Below are 17403 nucleotides of genomic sequence, written 5' to 3'. Positions count from 1 at the left end.
TATACTACTGTTGCCTTTATTAAGACCATGGATAAATTCCTATAATAGAGGGACGAAAGATAAAGAGGGACAGTCAATCACCGCAAAATATATTTCTGACAGAAACGTATTACGATTACCTGTATCCCAATTAACTCCACTGTAACCAGGTAGACATGTACACATATATCCATTTACTTGATCAGTGCATTGTCCAAACTTACATGGATTACTTACACATTCATTTGTATCTGAAAACAGATTTATTTTGTTGAAAAACTAATTAAGAATATTGATTACATTTGTGTGGCGGAAGAAACCCTAATTAAAACATGTAGTTTAAATTACTTTTGTTCATCGTGTATCAATTAGGAGGAACAATTTTCTAGTTTATCAGCCTCTGCAAAACATTAAACTGAATAGTAAACACTAAACAACTCGAACCTTACGCATAATAGGGGTGAAAATAAGAATAAAGCTGTCAATTTGTAAGCGTCAGAAATGGTTTACTTGATTAACTTACATCAGTAAATCTCAACACCAAGGATTTTTGAAAGGACGAAAGGGTTGGATAAAACTGACCTATGCAAATTTAGATCGGTAAGACTTAAAAGGTGCCTAAAAGTAATAGCCTAAAAATCCACATGCAGTAATATCAATCTAGTGCAGTGATATGAAAATAACACTTTATAAATTTTATGAGTCCTAAGTCCTCTAATACTAAATGATAAATGTTTAAGATATAAGTTATACTCCTCTCTTGTATTGACTGTAACTTTGAAACTACATCACGACGCACAATAAAGCAAATATTATAGCTATAGAAACTAAAATTAACTATATCTCTCATACATTGCACCACTGCATCAAGTGTGTTACGATATTTCTAAATTCCATCCAGACAGTGAAATTTTTATATTTTTAGAAGAGCTTTTTAGGTACTTAGTATTTAACTGTTACTGAAAGAAACATCGTAATACACGAATTATAGTGGTTGAATCCGTTTCTCTCACGATTTTTAGATGATATCAAAACAAAATGTATCCTTCTTTATTGAATATTAATCTAAATTTAGACATAATTCAAAGTTCTACTTAAACAACCAGCAACACTTTAAGTGGTTTGGATGAGAGGCTACATTAGTTCTAAATACAGTTTTCTAACATAATTTCTTTCAATGTGTGTGATCTTGATATATATTGTTTTTTATGGTTCAATTACCTTTTTATATGTAAACTTGTGTGCAGGGCTAATCTCATTATTTCTAAACTTTCCTTTTACTTACCTCTTTGGGAGTTTCAAACGATGTTTAAGCTTTCTACACATACGTATTGAAATATTTCTTACATTTAGTTCTTTTAAAATACAATGGAATCACGATGGCGCCTAATTGTAAAACCATGTAAAATGTTTAAGCTAGCTGTGCACACCATTTGTAGGAAAAGTAGATCACAAAACACCAAAAGTACTTAAAAAATCGACATGTCAAAGGAATTTGTTTATAGCGTCAAGCAACATATCTTATTTTGACATGAACATGATGAACCAGGAAACTTATGTTTTATCTTAAACACTTGAATGTGTTCTTTATCTATATACATCGTTCATAGTATCGAAAAGGTGACATTATGATAAAAAATAAAAAAATATCGTAGAATTAAAGAATATATGTGAAATAGATATCAGATATATAGAACAAACAACAAGAAAAAAAATCAACCAGGAGTAAAAAAACTTTAACAGATATATATTTATATTCTGTGTATATAATGCTGGTGATTGAATTAAACATTTATATAAGTAATACAATTAAATTCGTAACCAGCAAATGGGTGACACACATATGTTTAGTACATTGTGTTACCTCCTGGTCTCGGCTTTCAAACAATGATGTGCATGTCCAAAAATAATACATGGTTATCAGTAAACCCAACAATTTGCTGATAGTTTGGGTTCAATTTTTTTTTAAAATAAATATTTATAGATCTTTTTTTTTTATTAATTTGTATTTAACATGTGACCTAAAATTGACGAAGGAAATACATGTTTAACCGTTCAAACCTCTTTTCTTATATATGTAATTGCACCTACCAATCTCACAACTTGTTCCATTGTAACCTGGATTACATAAACACTGAAAGGCATTGAACAGATCTTTGCATGTACCACCATGCTGACAGGGGTTAGAGGCACATTCATCTATTTCTGTAAAACAAATGACCCTTTATTTTGACTGTAATAACATGTTCGAATAGAAAAATAATAACATGTGGTTTGATCGCCAATCAGCCAATATGACGTAGAATTTAAGAACTTCAAAGGACAATGTACAGCATAATCCATACCACAAAGTGAGCTACAGAAGGCTCCGAAATGAAAAATGTAAAACGATTCAAATGAGAAATATAACGTCTTGATCTGTGTTAAGAGTGACATAAGATCTGTTCAATATCAATGAGAGCTTTTTTTTAAAATAAAGATAGAATAAGTTAAATGCACACTTGGCTGATACATGTTTGGAATTATCATTTCCCCGTTCTCGAGTATAAAAATATAGTATTACAACATATGTTATAGTCTCTAACTTTAATTGACCTCAGTTGTATATAAAGGCAACATTAATAATGAAAGAGGAAGAACTAGTGATACTGTCGCTTCAATTTTCACTGTCGCCTCTTATCAACAAAAACATGATGGTTTCGGTAGCACAGTTTCTATACATACATTTTGTACTTATGGAATTTGCGCCCTGTCCAAAATGTCAAATGTTGTCTGGTACACACAGGATACGTTCAAAAAGTTGTTGATGTGTACTATAGGCAAAGGTATGTCGGTCGTCTATTCACGACATGAGTTCATCGACAATGTGTTAAATGCTAAAATATTATTGATGCCCATAGACATATTCATAAGATATTTGCAGAAAGTATTTGAATTGTTGGTTATTTGGTTATCTGGGTAAGAACCGTTCGGTATCCAATTCTTTTATTTAAGGTCTTTTAAGGGTGTAGACCTTAGTTCAGGGAGATAACTCTTTAAATCAGTTATGCGTTTGTAAAAGTCAAGTATACTCAATGTTTTTTTAGCATTTACCTGAAACAGATTAGAAATAGTCTATGTAACCTTGAAGCTTAGAATATATTTTTGAAAATGGTTGACACAAACGTACTGATGATTTTAAGAGTTATTTCCCTTAACCTAGTTCTACCTCCTTAAGCTTGAAATTATTTACGTTCCTTGTAGTTCTAGAATGACTTTTAACGTTACTTTTTTAAAGACAAAATTGAATAATCACATTCCCTTATTGTCAATAATACAAGAGTAGTAACAATAATTCATCTTAACAATCAAAATATTTTTAAGTGTACCGGAGTCACATGATTTCGATGTATATCCAGGACAAATACAGTCATAATTTTGTGTAGATCCTCTCCTGGCACATGTACCGTTGTGATGACAAGGTGTGCTTGTGCATGGGTCGTGATCTAAATAAACATCGGTTATAATAATAATATTGACAAATCATAAATCAGTTACAATGGAAACAGTTCATTGATGATTGTGTTTACTTCTGACAAACTTGAAATAATCTGACCAACAGACATTTGTCTTTGGTTTTTTTCTCATAAATAATTTATTTATTTTTGTCCTGGTTTTTTTTTAATGAAGACATGATCTGGTTTATCACTTTATATCAGGGGAGGTGTCTATCACATGTTGTTATGTACTATTATATAGTCCATTTTTATGTATGTTGAAATCTGTTTTTGTTGCAGTTCAGTGTTTCTGTTGTTTCGTTGGTTCCCTCTTATAGTTGATGTGTTTCTTTAATTTTAAATTTATAATCCTAATTTGTTTTCGCTCAACCGATTTATGACTTTTGAAATCCAATATACTACTGGTGACTTTATTTACAAATTATGTAGATTGCTTATTTCAAGAACAGTGACCAATCTAGTTAAAACCGATCTTTCATCGCTCACGACATATCAGAAAACGGGAGCGATGAGATATCGGTTTTTAATTAGATTCAAACACGAGTGATTCAATCTCTGCAGATTCAAACTTAATCTGGATTTTTATTTTTGCTGATTCTGCCTTAAATAGCAAACTTACCCCATGCGATATAAGTAAAACAGTATGTGTCACTTAGCTTCCTAAAATTAAATATATACAGTGTTAAAAATAATCACAAACATACTGAACTCTAAGTTAAATTCGAACAGAGGAAGTACATAAACTCCGACAAAATCAAACGTTATCAATCAACTTTAAAAGTGAAAAACAAAACTGTTTTCTTGGCTGGTACGGTCAAACAATCAGCACTCGACCAATTTTTTGTTGTTGTTGTTGACGAAGTAGTTTTGTTTTATAGTGATTGAGATTATAATACAATGTAGACTGCTGTACCCCAATTATTGTCATTTTCACCTATAATGTCTGCTTGTTTTGTCAAAACAGTATATAGTCAATATAATGGACTGTTAAGCGTCTGTCTGACAAGTGACCGGTTTATTTAGCTATAAGACTAAGTTTCTGACTTTTGAAAGACAGTTGATCACTTCAGATTGCAAAATAATTCTCGTTCTTATGTTGAACTATAATGATACGACATTTCAAAATATGGATTTACAAATAACATATAAATAAAGGCATACCTCTGTTTGAAATTTATCAATCGATAGAGAAAAAAACAAATCCCGGTTACTAAAACAAAAACTGAGTGAAACGTATCAAATATAAGAGAACTATGACATAATAGAAACACAACATTAAAATGTAACACACACATAAACGAACTATAATGTAACAATATACAAATCAAGATCATGTTTGTTGTAGTAAAGTAAAACAAAGTATTTCCTAGTCACATTTAAGCCATGAAGTTATGATCGTTGATAATCTTTCTGTTGTCTGATCGAGATTTAAAATAATGAGTTATACTCTAAATACGGACAAAGAGGAAATGAAATATGTATGCAAGTCGTCTTTTTTAGCATGTATGAACATATTACACGTATATTTTTAAAATGTATCTTCCTCAAATACACAGTACAACAAATAATGAACAGAAACATTATTCACAGAAAATGTCAGTGCCCCAAATACAATATTTGTATGGCTCTGAATGTCATGAAGTTCGGAATATGCTTTTGTTATGTAGTACATACCCTTGATCATCCTCAGCCATTCCACAAAGAATATTATCACCTTTCTGGCCAGCGGTTGGTGTCCATTTGAGATCCCAGTATACAACACCAGGGTGTTTGGTGTCATTGAAAGGTCCAGTGTATGTCATTCCAGGAGGACTGGTTAATGATATGTCTATCATTCTGTGTGTAAAATAATAAGATAAGAGTAGTGTTTAGAATATAAAACCATACACCAAAACAAAGATATTAAAGAATTATGTGATTTTTTTTAATTACGGGTACGGATGGAATTTTTATATTAGACATCATATGCAATTTAAATTCTGTTTTTAAAGTCGAATGCACGAGTTGTGTTGTAAGGTGTAATACCACATCTTCTTTATTTCCATAATGGTCTAGGTTCGTTTTTGTTAAATATGAAAATTGAAGCGTAGTCAGTTGTATACATTATTTGTTTGTTTATATATATATATATATATATAGTTAAAAGTTTTAATTTTTAATAGGCAAAGATTGTAAATTGCAAATGATCATTTTTATTTTATGTACAACAAGAGCTATCTTCAGATTACATACTGTGATTTCGGATTCCTGACGTTTGACGCATACATCTTGGTATTAACACTGGCATGAGCAGGAACAGTAATATGACTACCCTTGGCAGGTGTCGGAGGGACAAATATTGGTTTCCAGTTACAGTCTATAGCTAGTGGCTTCGATTTGATATGAATCAAAAACTGTAAAAGACAGCATTGTGACATGTTTCGGTGTTGTGTCGTTGTTCTCCTCTTATATTTAATGCGTTTCGCTCGGTTTTGGTTTGTTACCCCGATTTTGTTTTTTGTCCATGGATTTATGAGTTTTGAAAAGCGGTATACTACTGTTGCCTTTATTTACAAATCTTGAAATTTACGTATAGTTTAATCGAGTACAAAGATTTTGTTCATTACATTCACATTTAAAAAATTGTGTTATGCTATAACTGGCAGGGAACACTTTGACAGAAATTTACAATAAATGTACAAAAAAGTAAAATCGCATAAAACTACTGAACTCCGAGGAAAATTTAAAACGGAATGTCCCTAATCAAATGACAAAATCAAAAGCTCAAACACATGAAACGAATGGATGATAACTGTCATATTCCTTCCTTGGTATAGGCATTTTCTTATATAATCAAATGACAAAATCAAAAGCTCAAACACATGAAACGAATGGATGATAACTGTCATATTCCTTCCTTGGTATAGGCATTTTCTTATATAGAAAATAGCAAACATACGAAAACGCAGTTTGGGTTTATCTCGTGTTTGAAGGTTTTGGTGACCTGTATCCTACATCATAGTCCTATGGTATTTGATGGATAGTCATCTCATTGCCAGTTATACCACACTTTTTTCATTCTACTTCTCACAAGTAATAAAAATATCAAAGAGGAAAGGGGCGTAAAATTCAAACATGAGTCCACAAAACGTTTTAAAATTGTTTAAAATTGCGTCTTAGATTCTAATGCACTCAATATCTTCATCGGGTCTATTTCTGAAATTTATTCTTACATACTCGTGATTTTTTAACCCTGTATGCTAACATTGCCTATGTAAATTTTAAAATTGTTTGGATGCACATTGAACGACAAATATATGTGACGTATAAAATTTTCTGACGTCAGACACACAAATCAATGAATGTGTTTTGTGTACAGTTACTGATAAATTGTTCCTTTTAAAATTGTTATACGATGATGACTGATGTACCCATATTTTGACTATTTTATTTATTGTGTCTGTTTAGTTAACGCATCAATGTAAATATATAACGGAATTTGATGAGACTGTCATCAAAGTGAGAGGGTTAGCGCTTTAAAACCAGGTTTAATCCACCTTTTTCTACATTTGAAAATGCCTGTACCAAGTCAGGAAAATGACAGTTCTTGTACATTCGTTTTTGATGCGTTTTGTTATTTGATTTTGCCATGTGATTTATATGGACTTTCCGAATTGATTTTCCTCTAAGTTCAGTATTTTTGTGATTTTACTTTTTTTCATAACGAAACCATTTTACAGCATGGGTATCGATATCATTTTAAAATTCTCCAAAGCGTTTTCTTTTTATCTAAAATATAGATGATTTTTGTTGAAGTATGCTATCAATCGTAGGGTTTGATTTTTAAATGTTGTCTTTCAAATCCATTTTTATAATTATATTGTTCATAAGCTAACGAATTAAGAACTGTTCTGTAAATCATTCATATTTATTTTATTTATTCTAATTCCGTCTGTACATAGAAAGCAAGTACACTATTGTTATGTTCGGGAAATATCTTAATGTGTTTCTACAGTAATGAATTATAGGAAAGGGGAATTTATGTTTTTAAAATGTACCTGAAGAGGCACTGCTGTTATTGGAGTACTGGTATTATAAGAGGTATTTCCTAGTATCATTGTGGTCTTCGGAAAGTCCTCTATAGTCAATGCAACGGCATACCAACCATCATCCTTGAAGTTGGAATTGTCTGCGTTAAATGATAATGTACAAGTTTCCTGTAAAAGTTTAACAGTGTAAGTTTAACAGCATGTTAGAAAATAAAAAATAAAATTACTTTCGTAGAGAATATGAAGATGTGTTACTTGCAAATATTAAACAACACGAGATCGAAATAAATATATGAATGAATAAAGTTTCATTGAAACTACGTTTTTGAGGTAAGGTATGTTTCATTTTTGATTATTTTGTATTCAACTTACATTTTTGGATTCCAGCCCAGCAATTCAAAATGGTGAGCCAAGCTGCCATGTCTATTTGGATTTGATGGTAAATTCTAGTCAAATGGCCAATTGACGGTGGTAACTCTTTAACTACAGTACAGCGATTGTCATACAAGTTAGAGGTTTAGCTAGCTACAAAACTATGTTTAATCCACCATTTCTACATAAGATAATGTCTTTACCAAGTCAGGAATATGACAGTTGTTATCCATTTTTTTTTTTTATGTGTTTGAGCTTTCGATTTTGCTATCTGGTTAAGGACTTCCGTTTTGAATTGTCCCCGGAGTTCAGTATTTTTGTAATTTTACTTTTTGCCTATCTATCATTATAAGTATTACTCAATTCAAAGTTCAAGAAGACAACTATAAATCCATCGCTTCCGAATTCGAAGCTACAACAGAATATCATGAAATTTCTGAAGAATTGTGTAGTTGTAGTTACCTCGTCAAGTGTCGCCACAGGAACAGTATGGCAGATACTATGGCATTCCTCATTGACAGCCCATCGACATCTTACTTTATCTCCGTCAGGATCCACCATTGGTATCTGTATCTCGTGTTTGCATTGAAACTGCAGCCTAAATAATTGAAATATGATTTTTTGAAAATTACCATAATTTTCCCTGATTTCTTTACGTGGGAACCTAGAGTTCAACGACTACACACACAAGGTTTGGACTTGCTTATTCTTTGGACATTCAAGTTTCAAATTTCACCCCGGCAACCTATTTTTCTAATGACATTGTAAGCCGATTTTCTACACGAAGTTTGCAAATTTGACGTTTCAGCCATTTCATTCTGTATTTTACACCGCAATGTTAAAAGCCTCTCACTTCGATTTTTAAAATTGCTCAGGAACCTTGATTTTTGCAACAACAGTCATTATGTTTCGTTTCAATGGTGTATATTGTTGTGTATACTTATTTTCTGCCCCGGCAACCTGTCTATTACCTAAATTAAAATCAAAACAGACATTTTTTTTCAAAAATCCCCATAATTTTATTATAATTTCCGTGACCCATATCCGATTTCTTTAGTATAATATTCAAATAAGCAAAGTGGCGTTGATTTCTGGATATGATGTATGTAAAAAATACAACTAACTTTATAGATATACTTATTGAATATTTTCCCCTAAATATTCAATAACTAATTTAAGGGATCCTGAATTGAAGTTCACTGTAGATTGCGTAAATTGTTGACAGCAAAAGTGCAATAAAACTTTGATTAATTTAAAAAATAAATAAAAAAAAACCCTGATTTCAGATCATTTCAGGACTTCTTTTCGAGCTAAATTTCATAAAGATCTACAACTTGAATGTATCTTCCTTACGGCTGTCATGTTGCTGTTCGATAATCTACTAAGGGTAATGGAATTAAAACATGTTTGTGATGAAAGTTCAAATAAATAACTTCACTTACTCATACGTTGGTTTACTAGCTGTGACTGGACTTGCATTAGGAAGACCAGTATCACTTCGCTTCCCTAAATTAACTATCGTTTGAAGATTCCAACCACCATCAGAATTATCCGTCTCGTTAAATGGTATAGCAAGATCCATCCACATGGCTCCAGTATAACTATTCATTTCAAGTAAAAAGCAAATGAAACTATAAATTGCATTTTCGTCGAAACCACAAATTAAAACAGTATTAACGAAATCAAATACCTCACAAATAATTAAAACAAATATCAAAAAGTAAAATAACAAAAATACGAACATCAAGGAACATTATAAAATGAAATAACAAAAGCTCAAACACATCAAACGAATAGATAACATTACTGCAATATTCCAGACTTGGTAAATCTTATGTAGAGAATGGTGGATTACAAACAAAATACGTGTCATTGCAAATTACACTTTAAACATAAGAAAGAGCCTGGCTGATGGACGAGCATGAACTAATAGTGTGTTTGTTGTCCGAAAGGATAAGTATGAAGTTGGAATTATGAAATCACCGAGTAGCTCAAACGAGTCATTGAGAAACAGTAATTACATACCATTAAGTAGTCTCAAAGGTGTCCATATGATACATAATCACCATTATTTCAAAAGGGTCCGTGTGAAAAAATTTATATATATATATCACTGAGCAGTCTGAAATTCATTATGTGTGAAGAAGAAACCATATATCACTGAGCAGCCCGAAATATTTCAGTATGAAGCAGATATTATATAAAAATGAGTAACCTGATGGGTGTCCGTGTAATACAGTAATTATATAATACTTAGTTGCTCGAAAGGTGCCAGTGTGATGCAGGAATACCGGTAATATAATACATAGAAGACCGAACGGTTCAATATGAGGTTGAAATTGTATAATACTTAGTAGACCGAACGGTTCAATATGAGGTTGAAATTGTATAATACTTAGTAGACCGAACGGTTCAATATGAAGTTGAAATTGTATAATACTTAGTAGACCGAACGGTTCAATATGAAGTTGAAATTGTATAATACTTAGTAGACCGAACGGTTCAATATGAAGTAGGAATTGTGTATCAGTCAGTATAACGAAAGGTGCCAATACCAAGCAAGAGTTATATCTCACTGTGTAGCCCCAAAGTATGTTAGGAAGGTCTGTTTCCCGGCCGATATTGAAAATCTTGACAATATTTGTATATCCCGACGGCATACTCAATGTTTTATGGAGGGGACCAACCTAGCGTTTGACTAATGTGTCCTTCCTTACAACCAGTGAGCTCATTCAGTCCAAACATATTTTCTTGTGTCATTTTTCCCCGATTTTTGTATACCCAGTTTATAAATATAAATTTATAATTAGTTAGTAAATAGTGTAATGTATCCGTCTGTCAGTACGTTTAAAGATAATTTTAGCATTTCTCCACGATTAAAAAATGTATGGTAAAAATGTTTTAATCTTGGTCCTGTTTATGATAAACTGAAGATATACACATACGATGTATACATGTTTGGATATATAACTACCTAACTACGAAAGGTCCTTTGTGGTTAAATGTATATTGAAAACTCTCCTCTCCTTGTTCCCAGTCTTCCCTTTTAACGGCAGCTGTACAAGTATAGTACACTGGACCCACAGGTGGTTTACCTGTTGCATTGCAACCACTGACACATTTCCAATCTTTGTCTCCAATAAATTGTCCGCTAACATATTGCCCTATTTTGTTTTCTGTGCATCCTGGTCCGGCTCCATATCTCCATGCCATTTTAAATTTGAATTCAACCTGCAATACCATTTTAAAAGTAAATAGAAATAAATGTTAAGCGTCTTCAAATATCAGCTGTATTTGTACTAGGCTAAGAAAAAGGTGAAACTTTTACTTTGAAATCTCAAAGTTTTGACTTTGTAAACTCGAAATTTCTTTCATCTAAATGTAAGAATTTTGAGTTTACAAAGTCAAAACTTTGAGATTTCAAAGTAAAAGTTTCGAGTTGGAGTAAATTTTTAAAGATATGTAAATGTTTTCTGCTACTTTGTATTATTATCAAACTCTCGAAATTTGACACTGACAAAAGCAAAATTCTTATATCCTTTTAGTGACCCCTGATACAGTTCTGAATTTCGTTTATAGAACTTCGAAAAAAAATGGATTATAATCGTTTCCAAGTAATCTTTTTTTTGTGTGTGTGTAATTCACACGCTTTTCTTCTCATTATGTTTAGTCTATCGAAAAACTAAATAAGTCTTTGGTGTTTAAAAGAACAAATATATAATTTTTCAAGTTGACAACGGTTAGCTTACTGTGTTTCCTCCAACTGATTTCCAACTTATTGTTCCTCCTCTGAAATGGGATGCATGGATACTTCCAACCAAAAGTATTAATAACCAAATAACTTTCATTATAAACAAGTGTTTCTTATGTTACTTTTTGCGTAAAGCGTCTCTACTTAGATGAAATAATAAACTTATGCTGGTGTAATTTTAACCCATGGTGTCCTATGCCATGTCACAATATATATAATGTATTAGAAACATCTTGAAATGTCTGTTATTGGTCTCTTTAATTCTGTCTCTCTCTCGTTATTCAAAATGATATCTAGAATACATAGATACATTGAAGTAGAACAAATATGATAAGATTCAAGTTATCTTCATTCTGTTATAGTGCACGTGCTTAAAGTTCGTAAAAACAGTGTTTGATCTCTTTGTCAATAATCTTTTACATTTAAGGTCCTGAAACTTTAAATTCTATTTACAATGTGTAATGTTAATGTGCAATATATTTAAAAGACGGATAATAATAAGCAGGAAGTCCAACGTATATTCAGATTAAAAGTTTATGTAAAGTAAATATATTCTATGTATGTTTTAAACTGTCCGTACAAAGGTTATGAAGAATTATTTGAAGAAAAATTGATGGTTTTGGTGATTCCAAAGCTTGATATCCGTTTTTAATGCATCAAAAATAAAACAATGACTTTTCTTAAGTAAGATTCAATGCATTCTAAATGCACAACTTATTAAGGACACAAACAAGTCTTGCAAAGTTACTCACCAGTGATTTACCATTTCAAAAATCTTTTAATATTAGTTTTTAAAACAGCAATAACACAAATCTGACGCTGTTCTTTTCAAATGTTTTTTTTTTGAAGCAATAATAAAAGTCAGTTGAAATTGTTTTATTGTAACTTCACAGGTACTATGGTAAGAGACAATTTTTGTGTTGCTCTCCCTTTTCTTCCTAAAATCAGTAAATAAATGTTAGTAGTTTTTTTAATGTGAAAATACGCGGGAAAAAAGGAAATTATAAGAACATAAGAACACGAATTTTGGAGAAAAAAATCAGACCAAAACAAAAATTGTTTTGTCCACAAGTACTAGTGGTTTACATAGCGATAGTTTGATACTAAGTCTATATGCATAGTTCTATAGTCTATAGCAAAATCATATTACTCTGGAGGTTACGATGAAATGAGTCGCTGTGTTCTAATACACAAAAAAACGGTTTGATTTACAAAGTATTACTGAATAGTTATATATACAGCTCGGAAAGATTTTTTTTTCTATTTCAAATTGTGACAAAATCAACAACTTTTGGGTAGTTATCTTTACTCTTCATCCTTTTCAGTTAAGATATATCATTTTTTTAAAGCACGAACGTCAGAACAGATAAAATTAAAAACCTACAGAGGATTTGGCGGAAAACAACGAGGAGATGAGTCTTAGTTAAAAGCAACCCATATCGTTTATTTTAGTGTAAACAATATTTTATTATGATAAATACAAGTATAAATTATAAACACATATTCACAATAAGGATCCAGAAACAAGCAGCAATTGCTTATATTAATCTGTCTCCTAATTGCACTTCAAGTTTTCCATTATTCCTATGCATATTTATTATAATGATTTGGCCTCGTATGTATGTTTTTTTTTATCTACTAGTACATCACATCCAAAATAAATGACAGACGGACATATATACAAAACTTAATGAATAATTGAAATCAAGATATTTGCGTTAAATTCGCAAAGGTTTGCGTTGTAACACAAAGTTTTATATATTGCGTTATATAAAAAAAAATGACGTTATATAACGCAAACATATTAGAAAGAAAAATTTAAAAAAAAATGTGTGGCGCTAATACGCTTCCGTAAGACAGCGCCCCAACAACTCAAAAAGATACTTCTATTTTAAGAGATACGCATACGGACGGGTGTTTAACAAACCGGCCCTAACAAACATTGTAAATAGACAGTTGTATACACAACATGTTAAATTTTGATGGAATCTAGAAAAAAAGTTAACAAATCTTCAGGATATACAATAGATATTATAGATCTGCAATCGACACCATATTTCAAAAAATGATATAAACATTGGATAGTAGGCACATTGGCATGTCGAAGGGTTGGTTTGGGGGATATAATATTTGAGAGCAGGTATTACACAAATAACTAACTAACCAAGGAGGTTATAATGAGATAACCTCCGAGTGACGTATTTCTTTGAGAGTAGAGCTTTCTGTGCTTTAATGTAAACATATTTTATTACAGACTCAGCAATTTTTATAGCTACACGAGTGAAGAAATGAATATGAAATGTGTACACTTATTTCAATACTGATTGGGATTAGCATATATAAACCCGTTTCCCGGCCTAAATTCAAAAATAAAGTTACTAAAATATGTCCAGTAAACAGCAAGCGAATATGTACGCACGTATAAAAAAACAGTCAATGAATACCATATAAAGAATGATCAGTATAAGTTGATATATTATAAAAAATATTAGAATGAGATTTCTTATTATTTATGGTCTTGAAAAAGTGCTTTCCAATTGCAAGAAAGCAAATGTCAAAAAAGCATACAGGTCGCTACTGTTCAATCGTTTCCTGATATCCACTGTGCTTTACAATAAACTGTGAGATAAAATGAATCGTTTTGCAAGTAAGGAATACCATCTACAATGTAACTGAAGAATTCAAACATCTAGGGCAAAATTTAAAGAAACTGAAATAATAAAATAAGAATTTTAGATCGTTTATTGAAAACCGACTTGAAGTGGAAATCTAGACCTATAGTATACAGAATCCCAAACCTTGACTAAAAAGTTAGTCAATCCACACCGAAAATGTCAAGACAACATAATATCGTTTACATTTGCCTTGACTGTGATGAGCTTTAGCCTTTTTAAAGGAATACACGAAAGATTTATAAAATACTTTCTCAATAAAGTCAGCCAATAAATTAGTACACTGTGACATAATTTAAATGATATTCCCAGGTAGACTGCAGTAGACACAATCAACTACCAGTAAGTAGACGGTCTGCAACTACAGCAGCTACAGAAGACCAGACGGCTCTTCACAACACCAAGGCGTAGACTATTCGAATCCGCAAACACAGAGTTGCCCATATAACACTACCTGCTATCAATCTAGTTGAAAATATACTTAACAAGCGCTAAGTGTGCACCAATTAATCTGTTGAATGGCGGCTAACTGAAAAACAGCTGGTAGACAATATCCCACAACAGTCGTAGATTGACAGCTAATTGAATCTATATGTATATAGATATAGGAAGATGTGGTGTGAGTGCCAATAAGACAACTCTCCATCCAAATAACAATTTAAAAAGTAAACCATTATAGGTTAAAGTGCGGCCTTCAACACGGAGCCTTGGCTCACACCGAACAACAAGCTATAAAGGGCCCCAAAATTACTAGTGTAAAACCATTCAAACGGGAAAACCAACGGTCTAATCTATATAAACAAAACGAGAAACGAGAAACACGTTTATATTACATAAACAAACGACAACTACTGTACATCAGATTCCTGACTTAGGACAGGTGCAAACATTTGCAGCGGGGTTAAACGTTTTGATGGATCCAAACCTTCTCCCTTTTTCTGAAACAATAGCATAACATCACAACATAGAAAAACATACGATAAAATATCAATTGGCAGACTTAACTCAATCAAAAAACGTATGATTACACAATGAACGAATAAATTTGATCTGCGATATCTGAATACAAATGCACAGTTAATAAAATATTAGAGACAAACATTCATGACCAAAAAGCTAACAAACAAATTCAAACACACTGAGAAATATTTAACCTATCAATGTTCACTTTAGAAAAAAACCGTTTTTTTATAATCTTGAAGTGTATACAAATGTTGTAAGAATAAGTGAAAATTGAAGATATTACAAATAATCAAAGCTGGTGTACAGACAAGATCCATATAAATAAAAAAATAACAAAAAAGCATTATAAACAGTATCAACAGGTCGAATTAACAAGAAAATACGATTTGAGAGTACTCGCAGTTACTGACAGCTAGTTAAAAGCCAAAACCAATTAATAGTAAAAAATCATGCATCAGAGACTAAAATCGATTAAAACACATCACAGGGATTTAGTATTTTAACGTCATTAATAGTCAAAGAAGACATGACTTGTGCAATGCCAAAAATAAATGTATCGACAGTTAGTAGTATAGTGAAGAGCGACTTCTATAGAAATAAAAGTTAACGTGTCTGTGTCTCTATACATCTCGCCTCAAAAGATAATGAAATTTAGTTATGTTTTAATTTGCTAATGACAAAATCAATATTAGTGCCAATGTGAACTATATTCAGAGATCTAATTACAATATTGGTACGATAACCCTTACTTATAAGTTTGTTTAAAGGTTCGATGAGTTTACCAGGATCACAAAGTGATTTCCTCGCTTTAAGTACAATATTACCATAAAATTTAGGATGTGAAATACAATGTACCATTTTTAATAAACTTTCTACAGGTAACATGCTTAAAATATGGCTATTCAGACTTGTATGATTATTTCAACCATCGTATTTCAAAATTTCAATGGAAAAGGTTAGTTTAATAAACAATTTATACTCAATGGAAATAAAACAATATTGATGACTTCGAATGATGTTTGGCTATTTTACCGGCTACGGCAAAATAGCGATTTTCATAGAGTTTGCTTTTTGCCGGTCTTATTTAAGATTTTTAATCAGACTATTTGAAACACATTTTTAAGTTCGACTTATATGAAGACCTACGGCAGGATTTGGAGCACTTTGAAAACAACTATGTATATAACTGTGGTTAGAAACGTGAAACGAGGACTATAAAGTTCACGAAAACTTGGCCAGACAAAACTTTGATAATATACTATGGTGCAATAAAGTATTTAATAAATGAATAAAAATAATTTGTACAAATTCTGTGAATGTTGGTTATAATACAACTCGTCTAAACAGCTTTAAAAATTGCCGAACATCATATTCACATTTTACGAAGTATAGAAAATATCTTCAATTTCTGCACGTCGGAGCCATTAAAAATATGCCTTTTTCATTAAGCGAAAAAAGTAGACGATTTTTTTCAACTGCATTTTAAGTCAATTTGAGCCGCATGACCCTATTTATTTTTTTAGTTTTAATGCAACACTGGCATTTCTAGTAACAGGAACTGCCACTCGTTTTTCCCTAGTTTGTGCAGTCTCCGAGAAAAAAAAATACGGAACACTAGTGGTACCCTATGAAAAATGCATTACGAATAATTGCGCTCTTGTAACCATTAATTTATGGACCACGCATTTTAACATTACAACTGTGTATCCTTTCCGCTATTTCAGTCAGTGCAAACCTAAAAGATGTCATAAAATTCAGTTACGGCAATATGTTACACATGCTACCTTTTAAATAAAAGACTTAGATATTACTCTTAATCAGGAACATATATATATGTTAGATATACTATTAATCCCAGTCTTGATTAGCCAGTAGCTTCAATAGGTTTACATTATTGATTTGATCAGCATCATCCTGTATCGAGCTTTTATTTTTTTTCTTACCATTTTATACCCTTTTTAACTTGCCGTAACGTTCGGTGCTCTATATCATTATTTTTGCTGAACATCCTGAACTGGTAATATTCAGCTTTGGTAATAAAATTAAATGTGTTGACACAATTAGACTTATAGCAGGTGATGCATGACATTCGTGTAGTACTTAACTTAACTTCGTCATTCGTCTCAATTTAACGTTACAGG

At 31.6% G+C, this 17403-nt stretch overlaps 1 protein-coding gene across 1 annotated transcript in view; it reads right to left on the bottom strand.

Moving 5' to 3' along the window:
• LOC134710922 (uncharacterized) overlaps window positions 1-11089 on the bottom strand; it is a 153259-nt gene extending 142170 nt beyond the window's left edge. The window contains exons 1-9 of the mRNA XM_063571338.1: window positions 10851-11089; window positions 9319-9477; window positions 8339-8474; window positions 7514-7672; window positions 5709-5869; window positions 5151-5312; window positions 4096-4136; window positions 2071-2184; window positions 120-230 (exon numbers count right to left, since the gene is read on the bottom strand). Coding sequence (XP_063427408.1) covers window positions 120-230; window positions 2071-2184; window positions 4096-4136; window positions 5151-5312; window positions 5709-5869; window positions 7514-7672; window positions 8339-8474; window positions 9319-9477; window positions 10851-11089 — 1282 coding nt within the window. The remainder of the gene's footprint in view (window positions 1-119; window positions 231-2070; window positions 2185-4095; window positions 4137-5150; window positions 5313-5708; window positions 5870-7513; window positions 7673-8338; window positions 8475-9318; window positions 9478-10850) is intronic.
• Between the last annotated feature and the right edge of the window lie 6314 nt (window positions 11090-17403).

This window comes from Mytilus trossulus, chromosome 3, assembly GCF_036588685.1.
Source record: "Mytilus trossulus isolate FHL-02 chromosome 3, PNRI_Mtr1.1.1.hap1, whole genome shotgun sequence".
Classification (NCBI taxonomy): domain Eukaryota; kingdom Metazoa; phylum Mollusca; class Bivalvia; order Mytilida; family Mytilidae; genus Mytilus; species Mytilus trossulus.
Note: the sequence above shows the minus strand (reverse complement) of the source record. Positions and strands in the feature narration are given on the sequence as shown.